The 12,680-nt window shown below is 42.4% G+C and overlaps 1 protein-coding gene across 1 annotated transcript in view; it reads left to right on the top strand.

Annotated features, from left to right (window-relative positions):
• Window positions 1–2,790: 2,790 nt before the first annotated feature.
• The window catches only part of DNAH14 (dynein axonemal heavy chain 14), a gene marked incomplete at its 5' end in the record, with an annotated part of 100,450 nt that continues 90,560 nt past the window's right edge, over window positions 2,791–12,680 (top strand). Inside the window, 8 exons of the mRNA XM_084868502.1 lie at window positions 2,791–2,950; window positions 3,787–3,917; window positions 5,100–5,252; window positions 6,158–6,210; window positions 9,415–9,556; window positions 10,776–10,907; window positions 11,157–11,407; window positions 12,429–12,558. Coding sequence (XP_084724628.1) covers window positions 2,791–2,950; window positions 3,787–3,917; window positions 5,100–5,252; window positions 6,158–6,210; window positions 9,415–9,556; window positions 10,776–10,907; window positions 11,157–11,407; window positions 12,429–12,558 — 1,152 coding nt within the window. The remainder of the gene's footprint in view (window positions 2,951–3,786; window positions 3,918–5,099; window positions 5,253–6,157; window positions 6,211–9,414; window positions 9,557–10,775; window positions 10,908–11,156; window positions 11,408–12,428; window positions 12,559–12,680) is intronic.

Genomic DNA, 12,680 nt, shown 5'->3' with positions numbered 1-12,680 from the left:
AATGTTTTGTTTTGTTTTAATTAAGAAAATGGCAGTTCAGAGCAGATGGAGAAATCAGAAATCCCTTAGAAGGAGGGTACGTAGAAAACTCCCATAGCTTTGGGGATGAAACATCCTATTTGAAAAAAAATAACGTATTTTTATAACTCATGGATGAAAGGAAATTAGAAAAACTTAGAACTGAAAATATAGTAAAAGAAAGAAAAAAAGAGGGACCTTTACTTTACCCCATTAACTATGAGGCACATGAAAAACTGTGTGAAAAAGCCATTTTAGTGTTTAGAGAGAAATGTATAGCCATAAAAATGTATATTATAAAATGAGAAAGGCTGAAAAGTTAATGAGCTAACAGTCTGCTTTAAGAAAATAGAGGGAGCCCTGACCAGTGTGGCTCAGTGGATGGAGCGTCAGCCTGTGGACTCAAGGGTCCCAGGTTCGATTCTGGCCAAGGGCATGTATCTTGGTTGCAGGTACAACCCCATTGGGGGGTGTGCAGAAGGCAGCCAACCACTGATATTTCTCTCTCTCTCTCTCTCTCTCTCTCTCTCTCTCTTCCCCTCTCTTCCTCCCCCTCCTTCTTCCCATCTCTCCTTCCCTCCCTTCCTCTCTGAAATCAATAAAAATATTTTTAAATAAAAAATTTAAAAATAAGTCATGATTATTTAAGGTTAGATGAATCTCTTTTGAAAATTTTAAATAGTTGTATCATATAAGAATTCAATCATTTTTTTTTTAAACTATAGACTTCAAGCTAAGCTTGAGCAGTGTAAGTTGTCTGACTGGCAGTGCCTGGAATTCTTACCAGGTTGTGCTGTTTAGATTACAGTTTGTCATTTCAAGTGGTTTACAACCGATTCTTTATGCAGGAGGAGGGCAAAAAGCACTCAAAGAAAAGTTGAAAATTACCCGACCGTCGCCATAATAAAAATCACGGACTTAAGAACTTATGAGTTATAAGACCTGTGAAGGGCTAAACTTTAAAACTGTTAGGAAAAGTATAAGAGAATTTTGCAGTTACCGTGGAATAAGGAGATATTTTCTAAGCAACACACGCAATATAGGCTGAAGAAGGAGGATTCTTAAGTGCCCTCCAGCTTTTGAAATTTGATGACAGCATCACTGACACCTGTTTAGTATTTGAATAGACTCCCCTGATTTCAGGTCTGCTTATCAAAGCACCTGTCAACAGGGTCTGGAAATGACAGATGTCCTGTTGTCAAGTACAGAATAAAGACGTACGCTTTTAAGGTACAGAGGACATTAAACACAGCATTGTCTTTTCCTTGTCTAGAAGATTTGTTAAGTTCGAAGATCAGAATTACGAAAGGGTCACACCCTCGCAGAATCAACCAGCTCAAACGACAGAAGACGAAATATCGAAATACAGACCGTTTACTGAAACCTCGAAGCCAGAAAAAACAGAAGTTTATCAAGATGATGACTATCCAGGCATGTTGACTTATCTTTTCCGTAATGGGAATGAGAAGGACTTTTATAGCATTGAGTCAAAGTAACAAGGGAAACACATGGAAATACTCTTTCTTTAGTCCTAGCAATCAGCAATATCTTAAATATAAACCTTGCCTTTTAAAGGGGACACAGTCGTCCAGCTGGTTGTGTTGCCCCAAGAATAAAGAGGTCACGGTTTGATTCCTGGTCAGGGCACATGCCTGGGCTGCAGGCTCGGTCCCCAGTAGGGGGCGTGCAAGAGGCAGCAGATCAGTGATTCTTATTGATATTTCTCTCTCCCTCTCCCTCTATTTCTAAAAATAAAAATAAAAACATTTCTTTTTTAAAAAAATAAAGGGAACAGCCGAAACCGGTTTGGCTCAGTGGTAGAGCGTCGGTTTGCGACTGAAAGGTCCCAGGTTCGATTCCGGTCAAGGGCATGTACATTGGTTGCGGGCACATCCCCGGTGAGGGGTGTGCAGGAGGCAGCTGGTCGATGTACCAATCTCATCAATGTTTCTAGCTCTCTATCCCTCTCCCTTCCTCTCTGTGAAAAATCAATAAAATGTGTGTGTGTGTGTGTGTGTGTGTGTGTGTGTATATATATATATATATATATATATATATATATATATATTTTTTTTTTTTTTTTTAATCCACCAATCAGTTAAGTCATGGGAGGAGTGAGAAACAGGCCTGCTGTAATTTTTCTGAACTTATATCTGAACATTTTCTGGGCTCAGCTACCAAATGCCAGTTAACAAAAGGGTTTGGTTGTGTATTCTGTAATGAGGATCCACGTTTTTGTCATCATCAAATCAAACACCCACATTTAAACCTTAGAGAGCGCTGAACCAAGCGCTTTACACACATTTACCAACTTAATCTTTACCTCATCCCATGAGGCTTTTACTGTAACAGCCCTTATTTCCAAGGCGAGGACAGCAAAACAGACTGGTAACTGACAGAATAAATCGCAGAACAGGGGCAAAGCTCATAACTGGTCTTGGAACCGAGGTGTTTTGACTCGGAGCTTATGTAAAATCCTGGTAATGATATAAGGATCGACTGTATTGCTTGGTATGTGGAAATACTATGCGGTTATTCAGTTAATAATGTTTTTTTTTTTTAATATTGATTTTTTACAGAGAGGAAGAGAGAGGGATAGAGAGTTAGAAACATCGATGAGAGAGAATCATCGACCAGCTGCCTCTTGCACACCCCTCCCACTGGGGATGTGCCCGAAACCAAGGTACGTGCCCTTGACCGGAATCGAACCCGGGACCCTTCAGTCCGCAGGCCGACGCTCTATCCACTGAGCCACACCGGTTTCGGCTAATGATGGTTTTATTCTCAGATTACCTTCCAGAAAGAACTCGGCAAGTGGTGGCTCCAAAACCAGTTCGCCAGAAGAAGAAAGAGAAACCCACGGGAAAAAAGGTTCAAACGTGTACTTACCTGAAAGCTAAGGAGAAGAGGCTCGTGTCCTACGACAGGACAGGTACGTGGTGTGACTGTCCGAGCTTGTTCAGAAGAATCGATCCTTTTTTCACACGGCGCCGTGGTTTTGTGTGCTTCCATCGCATCACGGTTTTAGAAGCAAAGGTCTTATTGCATTTTACGCTTGGTCTCTTGAGAGCATCGTCAGCTGCTAGGAGATCAGGAGAGACTTGGGCCGAATCCGGTGTGGCTCAGTGGCTAGAGCGTCGGCCTGCGGACTGAAGGGTCCCGGGTTCGATTCCGATCAGGGACATGTATCTCGGTTGCAGGCACATCCCCAGTAGGGGGTGTGCAGGAGGCGGCTGATCAATGATTCTCTCTCATTGATGTTTCTAACTCTCTATCCCTTTCTCTTCCTCTCTGTAAAAAAAAAAAAAAAAAAAATCAATAAACTATATTAAAAAAAAGAAAAAAGAAAAGAAAGATTTGGCCTGAAAGGTGTCAGCGGGATGAACGTTCTCAGGGAGATGAGTTGCCTCTGACGTAGCCATCCCTTCTCTTCCGACCCCGTGGCCCCTGCCCTGCTCAGGCCTCTGTGAGGAGCATCTTTCTGAGTATGGGCCTGTGCTGATGTCTCTCTTTTTGCCAGTCACCTGTGTCGCTAGGTCTTTGGTGACCTCTTCCTCAAATGGAAAAAATAGTACCGCTTCTTTTCAGCTTCCGTTAAAACTGAATTTTAAGCTACATTTTCTCCTCTCACTCTGTAGTCGGTGTACACTCTCAGTGTAGGTCTCCCACTAGATTTTTTTTTTCCATGTAGAAAAATTTAGAAGAGTATGCATACCCTTAAGTGATACTTACACTGGCGTTGGATCTCGTTTTAATATTCCGAACCAGAACCGGAGGATGATGATGTGATTCGACACATCGTCAGGCTGAGAAGCAAGCTGGGTTGGCCGACAAAGTTACCGAGCTATAAATTGGGTCACAGTGACGCCAGAGCGGCAGCTCAGAAGAAGCCTCTAAAGGTATTGTTTTATTCAGCTTTGCACTGTTATAAAGGTTAATGTTGGAAACTGTGTCTCAATCTTTTTTTTAAAATATATTTTATTGATTTTCCACAGAGAGGAAGGGAGAGGGATAGAGAGCTAGAAACGTCGATGAGAGAGAAACATCGACCAGCTGCCTCCTGCACACCCCCTACTGGGGATGTGCCTGCAACAAGGTACATGCCCTTGACCGGAATCGAACCTGGGACCTTTCAGTCCGCAGACCAACGCTCTATCCACTGAGCCAAACCGGTTTCGGCATGTGTCTCAATCTTTATGTCATTCATTATACTACACTAGAGGCCCAGTGCATGAAATCCGTGCACTGGTAGGGTCCCTAGCAGCTGCCAGCCTGGGCCTCCCACCCTTCCCACCGCCGCCCCTGCCCCCCGGTCAAACTCCCGGACAACTCATGGTTGAAGGGACAATTTGCATACGATGCTTTTTTTATGTAGGATTGGAATCATTATTCATATCAAGTTATAATCTCGTTTCACGGTGAATGCTTGTGAGAAGTGTTTGACCTCACTTCCTTTTGCCTATTTAAAGAGTGGGGAACAGGTCAGACATCTGCCTGAAATTGGAATGCACTTCTAACGTTCATGCTGATCAGCTTTTTGTGATTCAGAAAGAAATCCTAGTGTGTAAAACTGGATGCAAAATTCAAAATTACAGTGATTGGCCGAAACCGGTTTGGCTGAGTGGATAGAGCGTCGGCCTGCGGACTGAAGGGTCCCAGGTTCGATTCCGGTCAAGGGCACATGCCCGGGTTGTGGGCTCCATCCCCAGCAGGGGGCATGCAGGAGGCAGCCGATCAATGATTCTCTCTCATCACTGATGTTTCTATCTCTCCCTCTCCTTTCCTCTCATAAATCAATAAAAATATATTTAAAAAAAAATTAAGCATGCATGAGTAAGCATACAGATCAATGTTCATGAATGCTTTATCACCACATTAGGTATAAGAAGGAAAATTAAATGCATTAAATCAAGATGGATCTTGTTGAACTCTGATTAGACACAATTTGATGTTCGCTTTTCTCTCAATGCGGTTTTTTAATCTGTATTGACGTCTCCATTTACTGAGCAATTTGCCAGGCATTTGACTGCTTACTCTGGTCGAGTTTATTAAAAAAGCTTTTTTTTTTTTTTTAACCTCAGAGAACTCTAGAAGATGATGGCGAATTTGTGTATTGCCTCGCTCGGAGACACCCTAACACCTCCTGTAACCCATACGACCTTCAGGTGGTCTCTGCCCACAGAGCGAGGCATTCCAAGGAATTCTGGACGGTGACCGCATCCTTTGTCTCAAAGGTAATACAGAACGAAAGAAGATCACATTCGGCTGTAGATGAGGTGGTGTGGGGGTCAGAGAGAGAGAGAGAGAAAGCTTAATGATAAAGACACTGGTTCTAAGCCAAATACAGGCTCTCGTCATTCCTTGAAGATATCGTTCATATGTTTTAAAGAAACAAAGTCACGGCCGAAACCGGTGTGGCTCAGTGGATAGAGCATCAGCCTGCAGACTGAAGGGTCCCAGGTTCGATTCCGGTCAAGGGCATGGACCTTGGTTGCGGGCACATCCCCAGTAAGGGGTGTGCAGAAGGCAGCTGATCGATGATTCTCTCTCATCGATGTTTCTAGCTCTCTATCCCTCTCCCTTCCTCTCTGTAAAAATCAATAAAATATACATATATAAAAAAAAGAAAGTCACGTCATTCTTTCTATCTGCAGGTTACCAAAACGGGTGCCGTAGAGGAAGTAGAACTCTCACCTACGATGGAATGGCTGTTAGAGAGGAGGTGTTTCTATTCGCTACAAAAATTCAAGGTCGTTTCCAATTTTCGGTGAGATGAATGAAGTGGAAAACTGATTGGTCATGGGATCCTTTTGAAATAGTAATTCGCTGGGTGACATTTGGGTTCAGCTATAGAAAAGCCATATTTATGGGGAATTATAGAGGAAATGGGAAAGTCTATATATATATATCTATATATATATATATATATATATATAGATATATATATATATAATTTTTAAAGAAGCTTACCCACTTAAGTATTACAACTCTTAATTTTATCTTTTTGGATGAATATGGTAAGAAAAAGGTATTTTAAAGTCAAGCAAACTTCAGTGGACTATAATGACTTAGTTTACTTTTTGATGCATTTATCTATTAAATGAATATTGAGTCTGCTATAAACCAGGCATTATTCCAGATGCTGCTGAACAAACCAGTTATCCAGCTCTCAAAGGACTTGGATTATAATGGGTGAGAGATGATAAAAACACACATATATGCAAAATGTCAGGTGGAGATGAAATAGTGTCCTATATAACTAAAAGGGTAATATGCAAATTGACCCTAAAGATGGGACCACCGGGAACTACTGGTTGCTATGACACGCACCGACCACCAGGGGGCAGACGCTCCACAGGAGCTGCCCCCTGGGGGTCAGTGTGCTTCCACAGGGGGAGCTCCACTCAGCCACAGCTGGGCTGATGGCTGCGAGCACAGCGGTGGTCTGGATAGACATCTCGGTAGCACCCTGAGGGCTCCTGGGCTGCCAGAGGGATGTCTGACTGCCAGCTTAGGCCCACCCCCCAGACGGACATTTCCTGAGGGATCCCGGACTGCGAGAGGGCACAGGCCAGGCTGAGGGACCTCCTCCCCTGAGTGCATGAATTTTCCTCTCTGAAATCACTGATTTCAGAGAGGAAGGGAGAGGGAGAGAGAGAGAACCATGGATCAGTTGACTCCTGCACCACCCCCCCTACTGGGGATCAAGTCTGCAAACCGGGCATGTGCCCTGACCAGGAATCGAACCTTGACCTCCTGGTTCATAGGTTGGTGCTCAACCATTGAGCCATGCCAGCTGGACAAGAATCATCTTTTTATGTGACATCTGGCTTCAGTGAAAATCATTCATTGTCTTTATTCATGTTAGGAAAACATGTAGTTTTAGTCAGGTTAAGACTTGTAGTGTTATTTGTTTTTTAATGTATTTTGTAAAGTTTTTTTTTTTTTTAATTATCGTTAATGTTGTAACAAGTAACATTCCCAAGACAAAAATAAGATAAATATGGAGTTAACGACTCGAGCTGGTGATGCTGTGTGTACACGGCAGGGATGCCCGGAGCAGGCTTAGATGGCTCGGTCTCTGATTCAGAATCAGCCAATGGCGTCACTCGGATGGGCTGGTTGGCTGGCCGCTTGGGCCCTCCTCTTGCCACCACTTCAGCTTTCGCACCAGCCCTTACCGGCTGCATAAGGGACTTCCCTTTGGCAAATAAGGACCCCAGTTCACCTCCGTGTTTATATAACAGGGTGTCCTTCAGGCGCAAATGTCTGAGAGAGCCTGTGATGTGGCATTCGTCCCGCAAGGGCATAAAATCAACTGCAAAATGCACTTGGGGACATTGATGGAGATTTGCAGAAATAGTTGACGTGTCTGTTTCATATGTTAGAAGCTAAGGGTGAGGAGTGATCCCCAGAGAAACCACTTAGTTCCCTCTCTCTGAGTTTTCAATATCGCAAATGCATCTTTTTAAGAAAGTGCAAGTATTAAATATTATCAAAATGGCATACATTTATCTTTCATTTTTACTTACCACTGTACAGTGATTTCTTATCCATGTACCTTTTCATTATCACTTGAAAACAGAACCTTCACTCTTCTTGAAATCTGAGTCTCTCTTAAAAATAGTGAGCCAGTATGCCAAAAACCAGTTTGGCTCAGTGGTAGAGCGTCGGTCTGCGGACTGAAAGGTCCCGGGTTCGATTCCGGTCAAGGGCATGTACATTGGTTGCGGGCACATCCCCAGTAGGGGGTGTGCAAGAGGCAGCTGGTCGATGTTTCTCTCTCATCGACGTTTCTAGCTCTCTCTCTCTCTCTCCCTTCTTCTCTGTAAAAAAATCAATAAAATATATTTTTAAAAAAATAGTGAGCCAGTAAATGTTTAAGGAAAAAGAATATATTTTTTATATAGTTTTTATGTTCATTGGAATGTTGCAACTAAATCTGATCACGCGTCTGTGAGGATCATGATGACTTTTATTTACATTTGCACTTTGTTCTGTATGCGGTTGGTTGTTCGGGAGAAAGGGGTATGGTTTAGTGTTTGCTGTAGGTGGTGGCTCAGGATGGATGTGGTGGCTAGAGAATTTTCTCGTTTCACTAAGCCATGACTAGATTTATGTAATTGTGACTTATGAATATAGACTGTGAGAAGTCTCCTCCTTTTCAGATTGAATAAGGCCTTTGTTTTTTGGAAGTTGACCGTTAAAAGAATGAAGACGGACAGAAGCAGGTAAGTCTGGATAGAAATGCCAAGAGGAAGCATTCTTTTAAATATGTAGCATGGAAGCAGATATGGATGCAGATTCACTCAGTGATTAGAAAGTCACATTCCATAACATGTATGATTAAGTCTGCATTTTAATATTTTTATATGTTAAACATAATGTTATGTGTGTGTGTATATATAAATGTGTAGGTGTGTGTTTGTGTGTGTGTGTGTGTGTGTGTGTGTATACACGTGTTCACCATTCTGTGCTGTAAGGGAATCAGAGTGCTATTAAGAGTCTAGGATGAGATTCTCTTGGTCATGTGATCTAACATTTTGCTTTCAAAAAGAGGAGTGATTAAGTAATCTGAGGTGGATGACAGTGCGTTCTATTTTGTAGGCCAGTGGTCGGCAAACTCATCAGTCCACAGAGCCAAATACCAACAGCACAACGGTTGACATTTTTTTGGAGAGCCACATTTTTTAAACTTAAACTTCTTCTAACACCACTTCTTTCAACATAGACTTGCCGGGCCATAGTATTCTGTGGAAGAGCCACCCTCAAGGGGCCAAAGAGCCGCATGTGGCTCGAGAGCCGCAGTTTGCCGACCGTGGCTGTAGGCTATCGGGCAGCCAAGTCTCGTTGCTGCTGCGGCTGTTAAACATCTTACTTGGAGATTATTTTAAGTGTTACATATGTCTCCTGATTGAAATGCAGTTGCGCCGAAACCGGTGTGGCTCAGTGGATAGAGCGTCGGCCTGCGGACTGAAAGGTCCCGGGTTCGATTCCGGTCAAGGGCATGTACCTTGGTTGCAGGCACATCCCCAGTAGGGGGTGTGCAGGAGGCAGCTAATTGATGTTTCTCTCTCATCGATGTTTCTAGCTCTCTATCCCTCTCCCTTCCTCTCTGTAAAAAAAAATCAATAAAATATATTTAAAAGGAAAAAAAAAGAAATGCAGTTGCAAGAAATGATGTAGAGGGAAGAACCTCGTGTCCCCTTTGCCCAGTTTCCCCCGCTGGTGACATCCGGCAGATGTGTGGGAAAACACGACCCCCAGGCCAGGGTGACGGAGGTGACACGTGCTGACGAGAGGCGTGTGGGACCGATGGTCCGAGTTCTCTCTGCGCCGGCTCCGTTCGCTCTGCGGGAGAGGTAACCAAGGCCGTGGCCGTGCTCCCACCTGCAGGTCCAGTCTGTGCTCCCACCTCTTTTGGGCCGATGAGTTGTTCCAAAGCTACTTGCTCTACGTAAAGGGACTCTGCGAAGATGCTTTTAATCAAGGCTATGGTGAATGTGAAGACAACCCGTCGGGCATCTGCCTTGTAAAGGTGGGGAAAAGCAGCCCTGGCTGGTGTGGCTCAGTGGATAGAGCAGCGGCCTGTGGACTGAAGGGTCCCCGGGTTCCATTCCAGCCAAGGGCACGTGCCTGGGTTGCGGGCTCCATCCCCAGTGGGGGGCGTGCAGGAGGCAGCCGATCCATGATTCTCTCTCATCACTGACGTTTCTATCTCTCTATCCATCTCCCTTCCTTTCTTAAATCAGCTAGAAGAAGTGTATTTAAAAGAAGGAAAAGGTATACTACTATAAGCTAACATTGGGGTATAGAAACAAGGAAGAACAAATGGGGTTTTGAATAAAAAGAATATAGATCTCTAGATCCATAAAGGAAACCACCCCTAGGGATGACTCCTGTTCTAAAATACCGTAAGGATCTTTATTCCCTCGGGCAGTCAATTTTAATCGTTAACATTTCTTATCAATAATTTCTCCCTCGCACTTACCCTAAGTCTGTCATGCAGCCCGTTCTTTATTTGCAAAACTCCAAACGTGCGATATTATTTATAAATAACCTACCACGTAACTGTTAGTTACTAGCTAATCTTCCCGCAGGATAGCATGTCAAAAGTTGTAATGAGTTGCAACTGAAAGGTTTAGGTTAAATTTATGAGTCCTCCTGTTCCACAGTTCTAAGAGAGGGTGAACTTCTCGATGAGTGATTTAATTTAATGTATATGGAATAGTTCTTTCAAAAAGGTTAAGTGCCGTATTTTTCGGACCATAAGACGCACTGGACCATAAGACGCACCAGTTTTTAGAGAAGGGAAATGAAGAAAAAAAGATTCTGAAACAAATAGTGTCCTAAAATATTTTATGTGCATTAAAACCCAACATCACAGTCATAAACACATGTAATCAACCCTGTAAAGTAAACAGCAGCATTTAGAACCATTTTAGAGCCAGGCAAGCACACAGAGACCACACAGAGCCGGGCAAGTAAAAAAACTTTTTTTTTACAGTATATGTGTAGGCTATATTTGGACCATAAGATGCAGGGACTTTTTCCCCTCACTTCTGGGGGAAAAAAAGTGCGTCTTATGGTCCGAAAAATACGGTATATAAACTATAGAATATACTCGTTGTAATGCCAGAATGTTATCTCTCTCTTTCTCTCTCTCTCTCTCTCTCTCTCTCTCTCTCTCTCTCTCTCTCTCTCTCTCTCTCAAAAGAATTTTAGCTTTGCACCACTCAACATTTATTATCCTTTAGCTGGACAGGTCTCGGACGTACTCTCTCGATGAATTCTGTGAGGAGCAGTTACAGCAAGCTTCCCGCACATTCCAAAAACTTGGGGCTCTCCGGGGAAAAGCCATCGCAGAGATGAAAATCACGCTTTTAAAGGTAATCCTTCAATCACATCCTCTCTCAACAGATCCGTGTGCGTGCTGCTGACGAAAGCAATCGCTTCAAATTGCATCCCTGGAGCCAATGTTGGGAATGGGCGGGTGGAGGAAAACGTGTGCTAAACGCACAGTACTAGTTAGTTGGCTGATTAACTAACCAGCTGCACGTTCAGGACATTTTCCATGCGTTGTACAGAGTGCCAATACATGTGTGTCTCAGTGCACGTGTGTGTTTATCGAATTGTAGGTGGCGGAAAAGGAAGGGATCAGAGAGTATTTTGAGTCGAGCTTCTCTAAAGATGCCAGATCCCACCTGAAGCTGCCTGTGTATCGACGTTTGTTAAAGAAAATCTTGAGGTTCCTCACGCTGGTGGACTACATATTTCAGGAGCTGGTCCGCCAGCTGATGAACACGGCGGTCACGTTGCTTTTGGAATTATTTACTAGTTCTGCTAGAATGCCATTTTCCGTGGAAAAGAAGAATGAAGAACTAATCAAGTAAATCATATATATATATTTATTTATTTTTTTACTGATAAAAGGAATTTGGAACCATAGTGTTGCAAACATTGATTATCCATTATAGATAATCAATGTTTGCAACACTATGGTTCCAAATTCCTTTTTATGCTTAGCATCACTCATCATTATAGAGGAAATAGTAGAAGTGAGAATTTGAAAATGCTTCTTATAGCAAATTGTATGTACTCAATTTTTAAAAAAATATATGTTACTGATTTTTTTACAGAGAGGAAGAGAGAGGGATAGAGAATTAGAAACATCGATGAGAGAGAGTCATCGATCAGCTGCCTCCTGCACACCCCCTACTGGGGATGTGCCCCCAACCAAGGTACATGCCCTTGACCGGAGTCTGCAGGCCGACGCTCTTATCTACTGAGCCAAACCGGTTTCGGCTGTATGTGCTCAATTTTTACAATGATCTTGCAATACTTTACTTAGTACTGTCCCTAAAACTTAAGAAATGTTTCCAATATTTCTTCAAAATTCTGCATATGTCTGATTGCCATATAAAACACGGGCTGTCCAGTACACTTTGAGATTCAGACACGTAATGATTTTTTAGTATGTCTCAAATATTACCTATATTAAATATTGTTTGTTTGAAATTCCAGTTTACCGGGTGTTTTATACTTTTATTTGTTAAGTCTGGAAATTCTGTGTATAAGGCCAGTTCAAAGTTCAGGGTTATTCTTAAAAATACCAGGGTGATTCGAGGAGCCATAAGCTTCCATTGGAATCTGAGTCATTTCCACTTACATGAGACATAAGAATTTTTCCAGGTAGTAAAATATAAATAACAAAATTTACCATGTTTAGATATGTAATTCAGTGGCATTGAGCACGATTTCCCTAATGATGAGGGATGCTAAGCATATTTTTCACATATTCATTGGCCATATTTCTTTGGAGGGATGACTAGTTATTTATGCATTGTGGGTATGAACAAGATAAAAAGAATTTAAAAGACCGTATTTTCCCTTTCCGTTTCTTAATCTAGAACATACAAGGACACCATTGCTCTTACTGGAAAGTTAACCAGCGATCATGAAGAATTTGCTACTATTTCAAACTTATATGCCACTTCTGTCCCAAAGTCGGACTTACCAGCAGAAGCTGATATTGATAAGGTAAGTGGTCTTTGGAAAATGGAAGTATAGATTTTTTTAATGAACGAATGCATGAAAAGTCAGTGAAATGAATACGTTTGGAAATTAAAATGTGACTTCTGATTAAATGCTCAATTTCTTAA

The sequence above is a fragment of the Pipistrellus hanaki genome (assembly GCF_964339955.1).
Source record: "Pipistrellus hanaki genome assembly, chromosome: 20".
NCBI lineage: Eukaryota > Metazoa > Chordata > Mammalia > Chiroptera > Vespertilionidae > Pipistrellus > Pipistrellus hanaki.
The sequence above is the reverse complement of the archived record's forward strand: the minus strand, read 5'-3'. Positions and strand labels throughout refer to the sequence as shown.